Source organism: Aptenodytes patagonicus, chromosome 13, assembly GCF_965638725.1.
Source record: "Aptenodytes patagonicus chromosome 13, bAptPat1.pri.cur, whole genome shotgun sequence".
In the NCBI taxonomy this organism is placed as follows: domain Eukaryota; kingdom Metazoa; phylum Chordata; class Aves; order Sphenisciformes; family Spheniscidae; genus Aptenodytes; species Aptenodytes patagonicus.
The window spans coordinates 7,007,782-7,025,836 of NC_134961.1; the positions used below are offsets into that span (position 1 = coordinate 7,007,782).

Consider the following 18,055-nt stretch of genomic DNA (forward strand, 5'->3'; position numbering starts at 1 on the left):
GACGCCGCGACCTCTCGCCCCGCCACCCGGAAGCGAAGCCGCCGCCGCCACCGCCTCCCCCTCTGCCGTTGTTGTTTGGGTTTTTTTTTTAACCTCCGCCGTCCCTTGGCGTTGCTTAACCCGGGACGGGCCCGGCGGCGGGAGGAAGTGGCAAACCGAGGCGGGACGGCGGGGGGATACTACCGAGGGGCGCCGCGGGGCATCTTGGGAGCTGTAGTCCTCTCCCGCCGCGGTGGCGCTTTACGGCAGGACGTAACGGTGGGGGAAAGCGCGGGAGTGAGGGCGGTGGGTGAGGAGAGCCCGGCCGGGGGGAAACCGGGGGGGTCGGGGGCTGCCCCGGGTGAGGGAGAGCCCTGCCGGGGCGGGGGAAGGGGCTGGCCCCGGTGAGGAGAGCTCGGCCGGGGGGAAACCGGGGGGGGGAAGGGGAGGGGGCTGCCCCGGGTGAGGGAGAGCCCTGCCGGTGGGGGGGAAGGGGCTGCCCCGGGTGAGGGAGAGCCCTGCCGGGGCGGAGGAAGGGGCTGGCCCCGGTGAGGAGAGCCCGACCGGGGGGAAACCGGGGGGGGGGGGAAGGGGAGGGGGCTGCCCCGGGTGAGGGAGAGCCCTGCCGGGGCGGGGGAAGGGGCTGCCCCGGTGAGGAGAGCCCGGCCGGGGCCTGCCTTGCCCCGGCTGCGGTGGGCGGGGGCCAGCCCCGGCCTGAGGGAAGGCCTTGGCAGGGCGGGAGGGGGCCGGGGGCCCTGCCGGGGGGCGGGCAGGACCCGCCGGGTAGCTGTTTCTGGCGGGGGGGGGGAGAAGCCTTCTCCAGTTCCGTGCAGCTGTGAGGTGGCTGCGCCGCGAATGGTGCCGGGGCAGCCGGGCAGAGGATGCCCTGGGCCCTCCCGGGGTCTCCGGTTAAAGGCTGACCAGGGCCGTGCGGGGGACATTCAGCGATCGCTCTCCGTCCTCGGCAGGATCCGGCCACAGGGCAAGGACACAGCAGCATGCCTTGGCCCCGCGGGAGCTGTCGCCGTCTCCTGTAATGAACTTCCAAGTGAGGCTCTTTGCTAGCTGCAGGGTCAGGATGCTGCCGCAGCCCTGGCGTCTCTTCTCCCGGGCTGCGGAGGATATGGCATTGCAGAGGATCCGGAAGGTCCTGTGCGTGGCTGAGAAGAACGATGCTGCCCGAGGGATTGCAGATCTGCTCTCCAACAGCAGGATGCGACGGGTAGGAATACACCACAACTCCTTACCGCTTCCTGATACGCGTACAGGTCTGGCTTGGCTGGCCGGAGAGGGTCAGCTCACCAGGACCACTGTGCAGCACAGTCCTGGTCTCGGGTGTAGTCTGTGTCTTGTATGGTAGCCCCAGCCCCTTTTGCAGAGCTCGGCATGGGCAGTTCACATCAGCACGCGCAACATCTCGCCCTGTTTTTATCTCGGGCCGCTTCTGACCGCGCGAGGGTACAAGAACGGCTTGCTTTTGTGGAGAAACACCACTTGCCCAAATGTGTTTGGGAGTCTTGGGCCCCTTTCCTTGTGACTTAAATCCTGTTGGAGTTTAGCTCCCCAAGCTGCGCTCCCTCTGCCCGGACTGCCTTCTCCGGGCACTGAGCTCCGCAGCGAGGGCTCCCTGTGTCGTTCCTAGCTTTGCAGTGTACGCGAAAAGCTTCAGGAACTGAAACCATCTGTTGGCATGCACTTCCCTGTCAAAAAGCACCGCTTCTGCAGCACCAGCAGGTGTCACGGGGCTTACTGAAGTTCACATAATAAAGCAAAGATGGTCTGTGGTTTGGAGAAGAGGAGTTCAAAGATCTCTCCTCTCTGCTGCTTTGTTTTGTGACCTTTAATGGCTTGCATACTTGGTATTTCCAAGCTAAGGAACTAGAAGGTGCTTCTAGACCAGAATTATATTTGAATGGAAGGTGTTACTGTGAACCTGAGCGCTGACAGTCCCAATCGAGGAAGATACTGTCCTGCTTCTTTAGAAAAGGCAGCAAATACCCAATCTAGAAACTTCCGTGAGTCTCAGTTAGGTGGTGGGTACTCTTGGGGACCCAGAGCTGGCACACTAATTGTCGTTTGGAGCAGGACAGTTGTTTGTCAGGAATATAATTGGCCAGCCCCATTAAACACATCTGTTCTTCGGTGGTTGTTGTCGCTATCCATGGGGCGATAACCCTGGCATCCCCTTCAGGCATGGTTTAAAATACTCTTACATCGGAAAGCACCACTTCAGCGTCTCCATAAACGATACAGGCAGTTTCCATTCCCCCTACCTTGCCTTTCTGTTTTGGCTACAGTACCTGGCGTTCACTCGCCCCGTGCTTCTCTGTGCTCTGCCATAACAGCGTGTATAAAGCGGGGCGGAACGCGTTTGGTTTCTATTAGGAGCCAGAAGCTCAGCAACTTTCCTTTTCCTTCTAGCGAGAAGGGTTTTCCAAGTTCAACAAGATCTACGAATACGACTACCAGATGTTTGGCCAGGTAGAGTTTCCTTTCGTTCTACTGCTGGATTAGAGAAGTGCAAAATACTAATTATTAAAAGCCGTTTGTCAGAAGTTAGGAAACACATTTCCAGTGACGGGGACATTTTGTCCAAAGATGAGGAAAAGTCAGATGTTCTTTTCTTGGCTCAACCACTGACTTGTTTTGTTGCTTTAAGTCTTTCAACTTTCTGGTTTTATATCAGTCAAAAATATGTTGCTATTTAGAATTGGGAGCTTCCTACAAAAATGGAGGGATAAGGCCATAGATTTAGCTGTCAGTAGAGAGAAGAGCTTGTTACGATGTATTAGCAGGAGGGAGGCGTCACTGACTGCGTAAACTGAGAACTGCACCAAGATCTTGGGGCTCTGGGTAGTTTTTAGCAAACGATGGGCACTAATTACCTTGCTCTGTCTCTTGCAGAATGTTACTATGGTGATGACATCCGTGTCGGGACACTTACTGGCTCATGATTTTAAGCTGCCGTTTCGCAAATGGTTAGTACTTGGTACCCCCTCGCAGGAAGGGGGGCTGTCATCTTCTGCTCTCAACCCTGAGCTGAGCGGGGCACCGCGAGTTCGAAGACTGGGGAGCAGGGAGGGACTCTGACGCTGCGTGCAGAGCAGGGTGATGAGTACCGAATTTTATACAGAATAGCTAAAACATTGCTTCAAATTACTGTCTTCAGAGCGCTAAAAAACCCCGAAGTCATAATACTGGTTAAAATGCATTAAGGCAGACCCAAGGAGTTAAACTGATTCCAAAACCTGATTGATGTTTTGTGTTCTTTGTTCAATTAGGGGTTGTCCTGGGAAGCGAGGCGCTTTCTCTGTCTTCCCTCCCCTTTGTTCTCTGTGCTTGAAATAAGAGGAGTTGCTTGTTTAGGGCTGCCTTCCAGGTTTGCTGTTTTCTCTGGTTGCTTTTTGTTTCTATTGCTTTTAAGTGTAACTCGGCGTTTCACGTGAACTCTTAAGTTGTCTAAGATGAGGCCCGTAATAAAATATATTATTAACTCCGGTTTTTGAACAGCACTTCCTCGCAAGTGTCTCACAACGTAAGTTTGAGTTTTTGTTACGCACACTGTTTATCCTCTGTTTACCAGGCATAGCTGCAACCCTCTAGCTCTTTTTGATGCTGAAATTGAGAAATACTGCCCTGAAAATTACGTGGATATCAAGGTAAGTTGTTTCTAAGAGTTTCCCTGAATCTCTGAGTTCAGAGGTTAGTTCTACAAATATTGTCTCAGACAGGAGGAGGATTGTACCTTTGTCCTTAACGTCTAAGTTCTAGAGTTTAGCAAATTCCTCCTGCATTTCCCAGGACTATGTGTGCTGTTCATTTGTGACATCAAAAGTCTCCTGCTCATGCACAATTAGTGTGGTAAAGGAACAACTACTTTGCAAAAAGTAGAAATGTTTTTTCCAACAAGGTGGAATTGGTAATTGCGTCTCAATTTTACAAAAAAATGACATTTTCAGAAAACAGGCTGTGGTACAATCCGATCCAAGCCATGCTTTCTAACAGTTAGATGTAAATAAATGACTCAGTTCTTTTGAAAGCTGCCTAATCTCATGAGAGACACAATTACAAGATGTTATTGCAACAATCTATCTCTATGGATACACGTTGCATTTCATGTTCAGTTAGTGAGTCATTCTAAAATTAAATGATAAAGCAAGTGGCCTGGTATGTCTCACTCGGCGTTGTTTTCTCATCTCAGAAAACCCTTGAACGAGAAGTCCAGCAGTGCCAAGCTCTGGTGATCTGGACTGACTGTGATCGAGAAGGGGAGAACATCGGCTTTGAGATAATTCACGTTTGCAAAGCTGGTGCGTAGAGCATCTTCTGCATCAATCCGAGTTCCAATAAAGTGCTGATTTAACAGGTATCGCTGTGCTGAGATCTCGTAACAGAGGCGTATTCTTAATCTTGCTGTGTCCGGGTTAAATATGTTGACTGTAGTTCTGATAAACATGTGGCTCTGATACACCAGAAATACGTTCAGCTACTGGAAAGCTATAGAACAGGTTGACAGCATACTCTTTCGAAGACAGCTGTTCATTAGTTGCTCCTTTCCGTTGGTGTTTGAGTCGCTCTTTGTTTTGTTTTGTTTTGTTTTTTTTTGTCGTTTGGTTTTTTGTGTGTGTGTCTGACAGTAAAGCCAAACCTCCGGGTTTTCCGAGCCCGTTTTTCAGAGATTACGCTTCATGCTGTCAGAACAGCCTGCGAGAACCTCACCCAGCCGGATCAAAAAACGAGCGATGCCGTTGACGTCAGGCAGGAGCTGGACCTCAGGATAGGTACGTAAACATGCGCTGGAGGTGAGAGCAGGCTGCTAGGCCTGACTGCTGCATGCTCGCTTCCCTTTAGTAGAGGTGTAAGAGTGTGGTAGGTAGGCAGGGGACAGCGTTGTTATCAGTGTATAGCTTATTGTCTATAAATACTTGAACTCCCTTAGACTGCTGTACGAAGGAGATAGCCATCCATCAGGCTCTTCCTCGCTTCTCGTCTAAGCACATTGAATGCACACTGTTAAAGCCCAGCAAGCGATGTTTAGAAATCATCTGTTACATCTCAACACAAGACAGAAATGCCCGCTGTAGTGTCGTAAATCGGATTTTTAGATCAGATACAACTAAATCACATCTCGTGTTTTACTGGAAACATGCTCTTTGAAGCAAACGTTACGTTTATAGCTCATGCAGCAGTGACAGGCTTCTGCAACTTCTAGTGTTAAAGTTAATACTTGGAGTATTAAAAAGAACCATCTGGAGTGTTGTGATTATCCTCCAATGTTGTATTATTCAGTCCTGCTGTCCGTTTTGTTTTCTCAGGTGCTGCCTTCACCAGATTCCAGACACTGAGGCTCCGGAAGATCTTCCCTGATATTTTAGCAGACCAGCTGATCAGCTATGGTAGCTGCCAGTTCCCAACGCTGGGGTTTGTAGTTGAACGCTTTAAAGCCATCCAGGCCTTTGTTCCTGAAGCCTTCTATAAAATAAAAGGTACGCTTGGGGAAAGTGAGTCCTGGGCTCCACCTTAAAGGGCTTAACGTGTTTAGAAAGGAAAAACGTCAGGGCGACAAACAAACAATGCTGCAGAGATGGTTTCCTCTTTGCCGTGACCACTAAGCAGGACTGAAATGTTTCCCAATCGTGTGGCCCCACTGCCTCTGCTGTATTTCCATTGTATTACTACTATATCGCTCAGATCTGTTGTTCAACGCAGTGACACATGACCATGACGATGGCAGTGTGGTCTTCAACTGGAAGAGGAACCGGCTCTTTAATCACACAGCGTGCCTAGTCCTTTACCAGATGTGTATGGAGGTAGGAAAGCTTGTAAATAGTTGTATAATCCAGTATCAGCCAAACATTTCCCGCACCTGTCTCGCTCAAGACATTTAAAGAACAGTTTGTGTAAACTCTTAAAGGAGATTTTGCATTTTTGCTTAATCTGTGTTTAGGATCCAGTAGCAACTGTTGTTGAGGTTGTGAGCAAGCCAAAGAGCAAATGGAGGCCCCTGCCCCTGGACACTGTGGTACGTTTGAACTATGCTGAAAGGACTTATCTGAAGGAAGCTTTGAACAGATATTTTACTCACCACTCTGAATTATGCGCAAATACATTTTTTTTTTCCTCTGGCTCTTCCCAACGCAGGAACTTGAGAAGTTGGCTTCCCGCAAACTGAAAATAAACGCAAAGGAAACCATGAGAATAGCAGAAAAACTCTATACTCAAGGGTAAGAAAGCAAGACTTGGCTTGGTAAACTTAATTCTTCCAAAAATAAATGGCCTTTAGTCCAAAGTGGGAAGCATCTTGGAGCACCTCTTAAAGTGCTTTTCTGTCTTTCTTCTTAAGGTTCATTAGCTACCCCCGAACTGAGACCAACATTTTCCCCAAGGAGCTGAACCTCTCTGCCTTAGTACAACAGCAAACACAGGACCCAAGCTGGGGAGCATTTGCACAGAGGATTTTGGATCAGGGTGGGCCGACCCCTCGGAGTGGAACCAAATCAGATCAGGCTCACCCTCCCATTCACCCCACAAAATACACTGCTAACCTGCAGGTGAGTTTAACAAGGGCAGAGGTAACCGGATGGTTTGTATTGCTTGATAAATAAAGATAGAAGTCTTAATAATACGGTCATTAGCACAGCATCCTCACCTGAGATCTCACTAATATTTCTTGACATCTCATTAACACAGGAGGACACTGACCCTTTTTTACTGTTTGATATTAGGGCAATGAGCAGAGACTGTATGAATTCATTGTGCGCCATTTTTTGGCTTGCTGCTCTCAAGATGCCAAGGGACAGGAAACAACTGTGGAGATCGACATTGCTAACGAGCGGTTCATTGCTCAAGGACTAATGATCCTGGCCCGAAATTATCTGGAAGTCTATCCTTACGAGAAGTGGAGTGATAAGGTAATGCTCTTGAATAACGTGGATGGGGGAGGCTAAAGTACCTGGAGTTTAAAATAGCACTTCACTGCCAACTTCAGACCCCTCTACAGAACATCCTTTGACAATTTCTGGCCCGCTGGCTGTTTTACTCAGAGCCATCTCTGCTGAAAACCCGTGCAGCTTTATTGTGCCAGCTTTGGATAGATTCTTCCCCTTCCGACACCACAGCAGAGACCATACAGGGCTGTGGGGTTGACTTTACTCGCCAAGAGGAGCTGCAATTGCTATTCCGTGATCTCTCTGGCAGCTCATTACTGGCTAATCCTGAGGACCCTGAGACTGGATCTCCTCCAGAACGGGGTGCTGCTCTATTACTGCACTGGCCTGCTGTTAGTGTGACATTTTGTCTTCAGTGAATGGACCAGAAGGCAGTTTCAAAGAGATTCTCCTTCCCTTCAGGTTATCCCACTGTATCAGAAAGGGTCTCGCTTTCAGCCCACTACAGTGGAGATGGTGGATGGGGAAACCAGCCCTCCATTGCTCCTCACAGAAGCGGATCTCATTGCTCTCATGGAGAAACATGGCATTGGTCAGTATTGGCAGCATGGCCTCTCGCTCTTGGGAGAGCTTTGTTCATAAGCTTCTCAACTTCTCTAACACCAGTTCTGTCCCACCCTCAGAGTAGGGAATTCTCTAAGTGTCACTTCAGATAAGAAATCACTTAAATGTACAGAACAAAGGGATAGTAGAGACCTGCGGGCGAAGTCCAGAGATCCTGAGGAGTCTGCAGAGTGCCTCCAATAGCTAGGGAGATGGGCAATTTAGGGTCCAGGGTGTGCCTGCCAGCACCTTGTTGGCCTCAGTGCCAGCGGGACATGAGGGCAGTGCTGCTCCCAACCATAAGTTGTCTCCTTGTCCCTTTAGCACCTTGCACTCTGCACTAGGCACAGGGGAAAATCACTTCTTGGCACCTAATTGGACTAACAACTGTCTGCTTTCAGGGACTGACGCCACTCACGCTGAGCACATTGAGACGATTAAGACGCGGATGTACGTGGGCCTTACAGCCGATCAGCGGTTCCTCCCAGGCCACCTGGGCATGGGGCTGGTTGAAGGTAAGGGCAGCGCCCGTTAGGAAGATGGCAGGTTCCTTACTTGCTCCCTCCTTTTGCTTACCACGCGGTATGTTCCTCAGGCTATGATTCCATGGGCTACGAGATGTCCAAGCCTGACCTTCGAGCTGAGCTGGAGGCTGATCTGAAACTGATCTGTGAGGGAAAGAAAGACAAGTCTGCAGTGTTGCAGCAGCAGGTCCAAAAGTACAAGCAAGTCTTCATCGAAGCTGTGGCCAGAGCCAACAAGTGAGTCCTGTCTTTGCCCTCTTCTGTTTGCTTTGCTGCTTCTGGGAGGTACTGGCTTCTCATCTGGGGCTCAGCCTGGAGTGGGATCCTGTCACACTCTTTCCCTGGAGCTCTGCCCAGTGCGTGTAGGCATTTGGATGGGAAGGAATGACTCGCAGCCTGGCACACTGTCATGAGTTGGCGCCAACTAACTGCTCATCTTGGTTTAAACCCTTAAGATTAAATTCAGAGCTGGCTGAAGGAGATGGCAACGTGCACTGACCTCTTTCATGTTGTACCCACCCCTAGCCTGTTCCAGAGGCGTGGTGCTGAATCAACGTACTCGTGGAGAAGCTCAGAGGGGCTGTGTGGAGGGCAGCAGGCGCTAATTCACTGCAGTGCCTGATTGTTCTTTGCAGAGTCGACACACGGGATGCTCTGCTTGTTTCTTTATAGGTTGGACCAGGCCCTGGCTCAGTATTTTGGAGAAGCCACAGAAATTGCAGAGCAAGAGGAGGTCTACCCAGCAATGCCCGTGTCCGTTCGGAAGTGTCCGCAGTGCAACAACGACATGGTCCTGAAGACCAAGAAGAATGGCGGGTTGGTGATCTTCCCTGTTGTAGAAAGTAGCCTTCTGCATTGGTTTGTGTTTTTCTAGGCGTTGTTCGTTTACCTCCCCTCTGCAGCAAGCACGAAAACTTGGGCTGCAGCTAGCTAACTCCACCAGCTACATAAAGCCGTGTGGACTCAGCTGAACCTCTCTCTCAAGTACCTATTTGCCCTTAAAATTTGTTGTTTTGACAGTTTCTGACAGCTGAGAAGACGGGAGAACAGGCCACTGACTGTCTTGACTTTGCCTCTTCCTCATCCGGTGCCTTTGTTCCCACGACAGGTTCTATCTCAGCTGCACGGGCTATCCGGCTTGTAAAACCGCAGCCTGGTTTCCTGATTTCGTGCTGGACGTGGCCAGGGACGAGAGCGTCTGTGCTGTGTGTAAACCGCATCCAGTTCACAGGTAGGTCGTGCCAGTTATCCCTTGGGGAAATGCAGCCCCTCAGACGTTACGTGTTTAGCCGTCGGGGCCAGCGACTTCCATGGGCTAGGCTGGGCAACCATTTTCTGTTCTAGTCTTGGAAAGGTGGAGCAGCACTCTCATGGCTTGGGGATAGAAAGAAGAGGGGCTGGGGAAACCAGTGTAAGCACAGCAGAACTTAAGAAAAAAAAAAAAAATCAGGTCCAAATCGATGTCTGTTGGTGAGGAGTTACATGAACTGGGAGACTTTCATCCTTCCTTTCCTTTTAGACTGAAGTTTAAATTCAAGAGAGGCAGCGTTCCACCCGTGATGCCCCTGGAGTTTGTTGGTTGTATCGGAGGCTGTGATGAGATGCTAATAGAGCTCTTGGACCTGAAGTATTTACACAGGTCGTCCCAACCCGCATCGTCAGGCAGCCAGCAAGCTAATCACTTGCAGGTCAGCAACTCCTTTAACAGAGCTAGTGGTGAAAACAGGCACGTGAGGGGGACCGCAAACCTGGCACCGGGACATCTACTCTCCTTGAGCTCAACGAGAGCCCCCAGGCCTGTGCCTCCAGCTGCTCCAGATGATGGGAACAACACGGTGGTGTGCAACTGCGGGAATGAAGCCCTGCTGTTAACGGTGCGCAAGGAAGGGCCCAATCAAGGCAGGCAGTTTTACAAATGCAGCGCCAGCACCTGCAACTTTTTTCTCTGGGCTGATCAGCAGTCGGAGGACAGAAGCAACGGGGCTCCGCGGGGCCCTGCGCTGCCCCAGCCCTTTGCAGGAAGGGGCCCAGCAGGATTTCGGCGCCCAGGAGGAGGGAGAGGCCCAGAGCTCTTTGGAAGCAACAGCTCCGATTCAGGAGGCGGCACAGTCTGCAAGTGCGACCAGCCAGCCGTCACGCGCACCGTCCAAAAGGACGGGCCCAACAAAGGGCGGCAGTTCCACACCTGCTCTAAACCCCGAGAGCAGCAGTGCGGCTTCTTCCAGTGGGCAGATGAAAACGTGGCACCAGGTAAGGCTGGGCTTGGGGTGAGACGCAAGGGTTGGAGGCTGTTCTTGAAGCTAAACTGAACACACTTACACACGCGTAATGCTACCACAGCGTGACGGCTCTTGTAGCAACTCATATGTTTAACAGACTTCAGGTTTGTCTTTAGAACATCTGTCAGCAGCGTTATAGCATTTCAAATATAGCAACCGAGTCTGGCTTACCTTCCCAAGCGCTAGCAGGATATGTCCTCGTAGCACACATCTGCTGAGCTCCGAGCAGGATGCTTTGCTTCTACGTGCAGTAAGCTTGAGCGTCTGTCCGTGACTCATTGGATAAAGCCCAGCACTCTTTCAAACAGTCTCTTCGGGAATTTGTCCTCCCAAATTACGGTGCTCAGCTTTGTGAGAGCTGTTACCGACTTGGTACAGAGTCGAAGCAGCGGCACCACTTTTGGAGGTCTTAAACCCCATTCTGTCACGCCAGGGGAACCTGCTACTCCCTCTGCCCTAGTTCAGGAATGCAGTGAAAGACCAAGTCTGAAGCTTTGATCAGAGCTGAGAAACTTGAGTGTGGCTGCTGTGGAAAAATGCTGAAAACAAGTACCCATAAAAAAAAAAAAAAATCACAAAATAAGGATGCGAAAGAAAGAGCACTAACACAAAGGGACAGTAAGCGAAGTACAGAGGTGGAGATGTGGTCTGAGAGAGATCTTCAACACTGGCCTCCTCCTCCTCCTTAGACGTTTGGGCCTAAAGGGGTAGAATCAAGTTTTCAAAACTATTTAAAAAAACAAGTTTTCCTCTGGCATGTTTTGTTGTTTCTGCTTCAGCTGTAGACCAGAGCATGCAACCAGGCAGATCAGTTTCCCCTGTCCCGTTCCCGCATTTCTCTAATGCTGCAAGACAACTGGGTAACATTTAACTGTTTAGACAAATCTGAAGCAAGTGTCGTTTCAGGAATAATCCGAGAGGCTAGGATAGTAAAATCCTTGATCTGCCGTTTTGAACTTCTCTTCTGTTTCTCACCTACTTGTATTTTCAAAGGTACTTAAATGCAAGTTGTTTCTCTCTAGGGCCTTCTGGAGATGTCTCTTTGAACCACTTTGGGACCAGTGGTTACTCAGGAGGGTTTGGAAGTAAAGCCAAGAGACCAAGCAGTCTCTCCCCAGGAGCCACTGCCAAGAAACCACGGACCTGTAGCATTTGCCACCAGCCTGGCCACACTAGGAAAACCTGCCCTCAGAACCACTGAGCCTGGCTGGACTTCTCTTGAGAGCCTGAAAGGTCGACGGTTGTGAGCTGCTACAGGAGCAACTGCTGCTGAAAGGAACTGGAGTCTAGAAACGAGTCTGTTGAGTGCTTTCTGGAAGGGCTGGTGGCAGGCTGCTCCTGCCAAGAGATACCATCCTCACGTGTGCATTACGTGCCTGGGCAGCAAGGGTTCAACCAGCTTTGAAAGGTGGCTCCACTACTGGTGTCAGCCTTTGTCTTCAGCTGCTCTTCTGCTGAGCAGATTGGGATAGTCTAAACATTTCAAGGAAGCATTTGGAAACTGAATCTGCAGAGAAAAGGGTACTGGATCTATCCCACCCGCAGCTCCCACCGTGGTGGTAGTTGTACAAAGCCTTTGTATGCGAGGAAGAGCTGGATCGTAGCCGCTAGGACAGACGCCAGGGCTGCTTACCTCTTCTCAGTCCCTGGCTTTCCACAGTGTAGAATTTTAAGTTCCCTTCTAAGCTGACGTTTCTTTTTTGTCACAGCGCCGTACCCCTTACCTTGGTTGCCCCTGCCAGTGAAGGAGGCCCAGGTGCAGAGAAGCTGGATCTGGCGCTTGCCCCGAAAGGGAAGCTCAGCTGCTGCGCTCGGGAAAAGCCTTCATTTTAGACGGTTCCTGAATTTGAAACTGAGTTCTTCCTCAAACCTTGAGACGTGTCTCTGTGATGCTGCTAGCTAATGCAAGTTATTTTTGTCAAACTAATAAGTTTCTTATTAAAAGATTATTTAATTTTTAAATTTGATACAGTGACATCTTAACTCTGCCTTATTATTTCTTCCTACTCAAAATAGTTAAGCTATTACTGTAAAAGCATCCACCCAAATCTTGCTCTTTCCACTCACTCATTGGAACAATACAGAAGCTTTCTTGGCAGAAGCTCCCCGCAGTTATTCAGAAGTGAGGGGTAGGGAAAGTGGTTTTATCTCACCAGCTGCATCTGCTGTAGCGTTGCTGCCCAGGGACAGCCAGACAGCTGGCTGAACTGAAGGGAGGTTCTGTTTTCCTGCACTTAGTTTAGACTGAACTCCCTGGGAAGCCAGGCTACCTCCTCCCTCTCTGTTGGGGCTTCCTCTGTACATCAAAGCCAGTAGATCCACAAGATTCCTGTGTCCTCTCCTGCCAGAGGACAGCATTCGGGTTTTTTTTCCCCCCAGGGCCTCCGATGCTGCTCGGGACCCTGCTGCTTTGGGACAGGGAGCGGTTCCCCTGGGTCAGTACTGAGGTGACATGCAGCACAGGGAGCAGCCGGGGTGGGCAGGAGGCTGAAGCACACTCTACAGAGGGTAGCTCGAAGCAGAGGAGGCCCCAGCAGCACGGGTTCGCTTTAAGGTCTGCACGAGAGAGAGAAGAGAGCCTTTAACCCTGCAGCAGTCCATCGCTGTCGGCCCTTGGAGTAAGGTCAGGAGAACTCAGGTTGCATTTCCCTGTACCCCTCACTCCCACGATTAACAGCTGTGGCCTAAAAATACAGACCTGCCAGCTAAAATAACAGGCTTTGTAACGCAATCACTGAGCTGGCGAAAGCACGGCAGAAGCCTGGGCAGCAGCCTCTGAATGGCAACAGCGGCAGCAAAGCATTCGTGTAGCGCACAGGCGGTGGGTTAAGCGTTGCTGATGGCATCAGCCGTTACCAGCTTTACCGGTCTAACCCTGGTCAGCGTTCGGGCAGCTGAGCTGTTAGAGCTGCTGGGTAAATGGCACAAGCTCAGTGTCCGGACGGCTCAACGCAGCCAGGCAGGCGTAGGGGTTTGGAAGAGGAAGAGAAAGGCCTTGCAGGATGGGGTCTCGCCCCCACCGAGCTCTCCACGCAGGGGTGGGGGGGACGCCCTGGGCAGCGCTGGATGATTCTCAGGCACGCCACCGCAGCCGGAGGATCGCTTCAGCCCTTATCACGGGAAAGGAGACAAAACAGAGCTGACACAAGAGAACCAGTTTACGCAGGGCAGGTTTATTCTCATCGCTGACACCTGGGAAGTGGTTTGGAGGAACAAACTGAGTAATCTTCAGACTGGGAGGAAAAGCATGAGGTTTTTTTTTTTTTCCTCCCACACACAAGATGATACCTGTAAAGGAAACTAAACCACAACAGCTGCTCACATTGAAGTCCACAGGATTTCTCCATCTCAACCAGCGTGCAAAACCAGCTCTTCCCATTAAATATAAGAATGTATTCCTTTGCCCTGGGACTACAGCCAGAACCAAAGCCTACTAGCAGCCACTCAAAGGAAAAAAAACAAAACAAAATACCCAAACAAAACATACCTTCTTAATAAAAAGCACAAACCACTTCAGTTCTTGTAAGCGCTCTGCTCAGAGCATCATTCGTGCCCTACTTTCCTGCCCCATACCATGGGGCTCCAGGGGAACAGGACCTCAAGACAGCAGCAACACGTGTGTGAAAAGGTCACTGGACAGGCTGGAAGGGGACGCCGTGGTTCGTTGCAGAGCAGCGAGTACCCGCAGACGGACGCTGGCAGCGACCCACCCGCCGAGGAGGGGACGCACAGCCCTGCTGCAGCCTCCACCAAGGGACCGATACCAGGAGCCTCCCGGGAGTCAGCGGCTCTCTTCCTGCCACCGCCTTTTTCAGGACATCTTCCAGCAAAACACCGCGTGGGACAAGGGCCACGAGGCCCCAGCGCCGTGCTGGAAGCACGCCCCTTCCTCGGGGCAGAGACGATACGGGCAGAACGAAGAGGTAGGGCTGAGCTCGCCCCTTTCGGCAGCTGAAAGGGTTTCCAAAGAATAAACCCACGGCCCCGTTTGCCATGGCTGTGCCTTGAAGTGCCCGGACAACTACCCAGGTCGTCGCTCGGGCAATATCCTGCAGACCGATGAGGCTCCCACCCTGTCCCAAAAGCTGGCTGAGGGCATGGCACAGTAAGACCGAGTGTCCAGTGGGACACTGCACCCCGTGGGGTCTGCAGGACACAGCAGCAGCAGCAAGGAACTGCTCCCCTCCAGCTCCAGCTGGTCTCGGAGCACAAGGGAAGCCCAGGAGCTGCGATAGCAGGCTGGGACAGGCAGGGGACACTGGGAACCAGAGACCAAACATGCTTCACGTTGGCTCCCGACACCCAGCAGATGGGACTCGCCTGTTGGTACTCGAGGTGCGGGCTGCACTCACCCCGGGTTCAGCAGAGCCTCCCAGCCAAAGGCTCCTTACGCCAACACCCACCTCTGCTCAGGCACGTTTTATTCAGACAGGAAATATTTTTTTTTTTCTCATAAAGTGCAAGAACTTTGCCTCTTACTGACTAGTCAACTAGAAGCATCGCAACCCTCACAGCGGGGAGCAGCAGACGGGCAAGGAACATCCTATGTTCGGGAGCTCCCGACGCACTGGTCATTTCTCCTTCAGCAGGAGCTCCGGCTCAGATATGGCCCTGTAGAGCATGAAGCCCATCTCATCGATTTCCTCTTCCAACAGCTCGCAGAAGAGGTTGATTTTGTGGTTGAAATAGGAAGGCAGGACCCCTTCCTCCAGGTAGCTTACCAGCTCCTCAAGCACCTGCTGGAACCTGTCGGCAAGGCTTTCTTCTGCCCAGTCCGAACTGGTGGCACTGAGGTGAAGGACGACGTGGGTCAAGGGGCTGCCGCTCAGTTTGTGCAGGGCAGGATGGCTCTTGCAGATGCCGTTCAGGATGCGGAGGCAGTGCTGCCGAGCCCCGGAGTCGCCGGCATCCAGCTCCTTCACCTTCGAGACCTCTGCCCTGTAAAAACTCTCAAGCCACAGGTTTTCCACCAGTCCTTCAGGAGGAGCAGCCAGAAGAACCTTGTCCTCCATTTCCACCACTGGGAAGAGGGTGATGCTCAGCTCGACCTGATCGTGTTTGACTTCCAGCTTCAGCTCCTGGGAGGCCATGACCGGGTGGATGACGCACCCCAGCAGGCTGCCTATGGCAGGCCAGTTGATGGAGGCCACCAGCATCTTGCGGAGGGTCTCGTTGAGCGCGTTGGAGGAGAGGTACCGGCCCACGATGAACCTGTCCCAGGGGCTGCGCCCACGAGGGAAATACTCCAGATCAGTCCTCTTGATCATCCAGTACTGGGGGTTCCTCACCACAGTGTCCTCTCCCGGGATGAGGCTCCAGAGCGCGGCGTCGAGGACCACCGGCAGCATGAGGTTGACGTGGTCAGCCGCCAGAGCCCCGAGGCCGTCGAGCAGGGGACCGCTGAGGAAGAGGCTGCCGAAGGGCAGCTCCGGGCACTTGCTCCGCAGGAAGTTCTGCAGTTGGGCACAGATGCTCCTGGCCAGCTGCGGGGCGAGGGACGCTTGCACCTCGGGCACGGCCAGCTGGCTGCTGTAGTGCAAGAGGAGCTTCTCCTGCAGCGTGAGGCAGCACAGAGGGCTGGATTCGACCCGAGGAGTCTCCGGAGGGGCAGAGCAGACCTTGGGCTCTGTGAGAAGGGGATGGGGCAGAGGGAAGGGAGAAGTCACAGCTCTGAGCAGATCGTCTGCAACCTACAGCAGGAGTTTGCCCTGCCACAGCCGAGGGGGAGGCGCGAGCTGGGTGCCCAGCCCTCAGCCCACCTCTCTGGAGGCAAGGCTGACCTCGCCAAGAGGGCCACCACCGAGTCATCTGATGTCAACAGCGCTTCTCAGCCAAGGCAGAGCCCAAACTAACCTCAAAACCCGACAGCGCCCGGCCTCGCCCCCCAGCTAGAGATGGGTAAACCAGGCTAAGCACCAGCAGCCGGGCAAGAGACTCCCTGCCAGGGTCCCTACGAGTCTCAGCCCCGCTGAGACTACTCAGGCTGATCCAGCCTGCCCTGACGCCTGCCTGATTGCTCGAGTCCTGCGAACAGTCCCGCTCCGGGTCTGGTATCTCAGGACCTGCCCTGCACCGAGCTGGGCTGCCTTCCCACTTGGAAAAACGCCGTCTTTGTAGGCAGCCGGACAAGGCAGCCTTTTGTCTGCGGCAGCTCCCGAGCGCACCTTCCTCTAGACAGAGCTGACCCAGAAAACGAGCACAGCAGATGCCACTCCAGAAGAAACAAAGCCCTGACAGCCTCCACCACGCCGCGGTGGCCGAGGCGCCCAGGACTGTATCAAAGGTGCCGTTACCGCAGGCATTGCCTAAAAAGGGGCCGCGGCTCAGGAGCCTCCCAGGAGGGCAGGCTCAATCGGGTCGGCTTTCCGGTCACCGAGCTAAAAATAACACGGAGCTCCCAGACCGCCGGGAAGAGCGGCACAGCCGGCCCGGAGCACATCAAGGTGATCTTCCCGGCCGCGGCAGGAGCCGGCACGCACACTGCGAGCCTCACCTGGTGCCGGCGGCTGAGCCGGAGAGAGCAGAGGCTCGCTGAGGTCTTCCCTTCTCTGCTTCTTGGGGGGTTTTGGCGTCGCCTTGATCAAGGCCAAGTCCTGCCAGCTCTCCTCCAGGGTCTTCTGCTCAGCTTTGGGATCGCCTTCATCGCGAGGGCTGGTGGCTCGGTCTATCAGCTAAAGGGAAGGAAAACCAGCGTGGACAAGTTATTATCTCCGTACCATTTCCCCACGGTCACACCCTGAACTAAGGGGGACGACAGCCCCTCCGGTACACACACACACACGGGGAGACACAGCCCCACGCAGGGCTTCTACTAGCAAGAATATACAGTTTAGGGGGCCACAAAGGTGCACGTTTTCTTCCTGCAGGAAAACAGTCAGGTGTCCAAAGGCGAATTAAGCCCAAGGTGCCTTTCTGGATGGGATACTGTATCCCGAACGCGTGCTGTTCCGGGCAAATAGGGTGCGGGGCTGTGCGTGCCCCCACAGGGTGCGAGCGGGCAGCTCCATACCCACGGCGCTGCCACCGGCACCGGCGGCGTTCCTGCCAAACTCGAGGGACCGGCTCCCACAGCTCGGGAGCAGCCAGCGAGGTTTGCGGCTCATCTTCCCCCGCCGCAGCCGGGGACCAGAGCGGTTCTCCTCCGCCGGCCGGCCAGCCGGCCGCTCCCGTCCTCTGAGCCCCGACGGCGGCCGCGCCAGCCTTCTTACCCGCTTGACGGCCAGCGTGGCGACGGCGAGCACGGCCGCGCCGCTGACGCCCAGCACCAGCCTGGCGTTGGCCAACAGCAGGTCGAGGACGCTGCCCAGCCCGCTGTCCTCCTGCCGCTTGCCCCGCTGGCGCGTGAACTCGGCCATGGTCGCCCTGCGGAGGGAGGGGGGGGGGGGGGAGAGGAGCAGCGGGGGTGTCACCTGGGGTGGGGGGACCCGCCTCCCCGGGGGACACACAGCCCGCAGGATGGGAGTTTTTGGGGTACGAGGGTTTCCGCCGGCCCCGCTCCGCCGCTCCCCTCCACCTCCGGGGCAAAGGCTCCCGCCGCCGCCGCCGGGACGCCTGGGTGCGGCGGAAGTAGCAAGGGTCACCGCGGTGAAGGGTCACCCGCTCCTCGGCCGGCCCGCTTCGGGGGGAACCGGTGGCGCGGGGGGGGGGGGGGGGGGGAGATGGGGGGAGGCGGGAGGCGTACCGCGGCCCGTGCCTCCGGGAGGGACCGGGACGGAGACCCCCGCGCTGCCGAGGGGAGGCGGCCCCGGCCCGGCCGCCTCCACGCCCCGACCCGCTCAAGGGC

General features: G+C 53.7%; 2 protein-coding genes across 5 annotated transcripts; one reads left to right on the forward strand and one right to left on the reverse strand.

The window, feature by feature from the left end:
* The first annotated feature begins 228 nt into the window (after positions 1 to 228).
* TOP3A (DNA topoisomerase III alpha) lies at positions 229 to 12,233 on the forward strand. 3 transcript variants are annotated; one of them, XM_076351066.1, is made up of 20 exons: positions 229 to 258; positions 948 to 1,201; positions 2,401 to 2,460; positions 2,884 to 2,957; positions 3,563 to 3,638; positions 4,181 to 4,289; positions 4,617 to 4,760; positions 5,295 to 5,465; positions 5,689 to 5,789; positions 5,927 to 6,001; positions 6,121 to 6,203; positions 6,323 to 6,530; positions 6,705 to 6,890; positions 7,329 to 7,458; positions 7,871 to 7,984; positions 8,065 to 8,230; positions 8,666 to 8,809; positions 9,102 to 9,224; positions 9,513 to 10,243; positions 11,295 to 12,233. In XM_076351066.1, exons 2-20 carry the CDS (start codon positions 1,016 to 1,018, stop codon positions 11,471 to 11,473), a joined length of 3,060 nt encoding a protein of 1,019 aa, XP_076207181.1. In that variant the 5' UTR covers positions 229 to 258; positions 948 to 1,015; the 3' UTR covers positions 11,474 to 12,233. The 3 variants fall into 3 exon arrangements, with proteins under 3 accessions (XP_076207181.1, XP_076207180.1, XP_076207182.1); XM_076351065.1 differs by lacking the exon at positions 229 to 258 and adding an exon at positions 267 to 285; XM_076351067.1 differs by lacking the exon at positions 229 to 258 and adding an exon at positions 267 to 285 and having other exon boundaries at positions 4,656 to 4,760.
* Positions 12,234 to 13,424: 1,191 nt separating this feature from the next.
* Positions 13,425 to 18,025, reverse strand: MIEF2 (mitochondrial elongation factor 2). 2 transcript variants are annotated; one of them, XM_076351434.1, is made up of 5 exons: positions 17,954 to 18,017; positions 17,481 to 17,634; positions 16,766 to 16,943; positions 14,994 to 15,898; positions 13,425 to 14,883 (listed from the first exon to the last, which is right to left on the reverse strand). In XM_076351434.1, the coding sequence occupies exons 2-5, from the start codon at positions 17,625 to 17,627 to the stop codon at positions 14,872 to 14,874; spliced, it is 1,242 nt and encodes a 413-aa protein (XP_076207549.1). In that variant the 5' UTR covers positions 17,628 to 17,634; positions 17,954 to 18,017; the 3' UTR covers positions 13,425 to 14,871. The 2 variants fall into 2 exon arrangements, with proteins under 2 accessions (XP_076207549.1, XP_076207550.1); XM_076351435.1 differs by having other exon boundaries at positions 13,425 to 15,898; positions 17,954 to 18,025.
* Between the last annotated feature and the right edge of the window lie 30 nt (positions 18,026 to 18,055).

Excerpts from the sequence above, each read along its gene's own strand:
- TOP3A (XM_076351066.1), top strand. The coding sequence starts at position 1,016 with ATGAACTTCCAAGTGAGGCTCTTTGCTAGCTGCAGGGTCAGGATGCTG. Across the intron at positions 3,639-4,180 it reads AAAATTACGTGGATATCAAG|AAAACCCTTGAACGAGAAGT; the intron begins GTAAGTTGTTTC and ends TTCTCATCTCAG. Across the intron at positions 5,466-5,688 it reads AGCCTTCTATAAAATAAAAG|TGACACATGACCATGACGAT; the intron begins GTACGCTTGGGG and ends TGTTCAACGCAG.
- MIEF2 (XM_076351435.1), bottom strand. The coding sequence starts at position 17,627 with ATGGCCGAGTTCACGCGCCAGCGGGGCAAGCGGCAGGAGGACAGCGGG. Across the intron at positions 16,944-17,480 it reads CCACGCTGGCCGTCAAGCGG|CTGATAGACCGAGCCACCAG; the intron begins GTAAGAAGGCTG and ends CCTTCCCTTTAG. Across the intron at positions 15,899-16,765 it reads GGCTCAGCCGCCGGCACCAG|AGCCCAAGGTCTGCTCTGCC; the intron begins GTGAGGCTCGCA and ends CCCTTCTCACAG.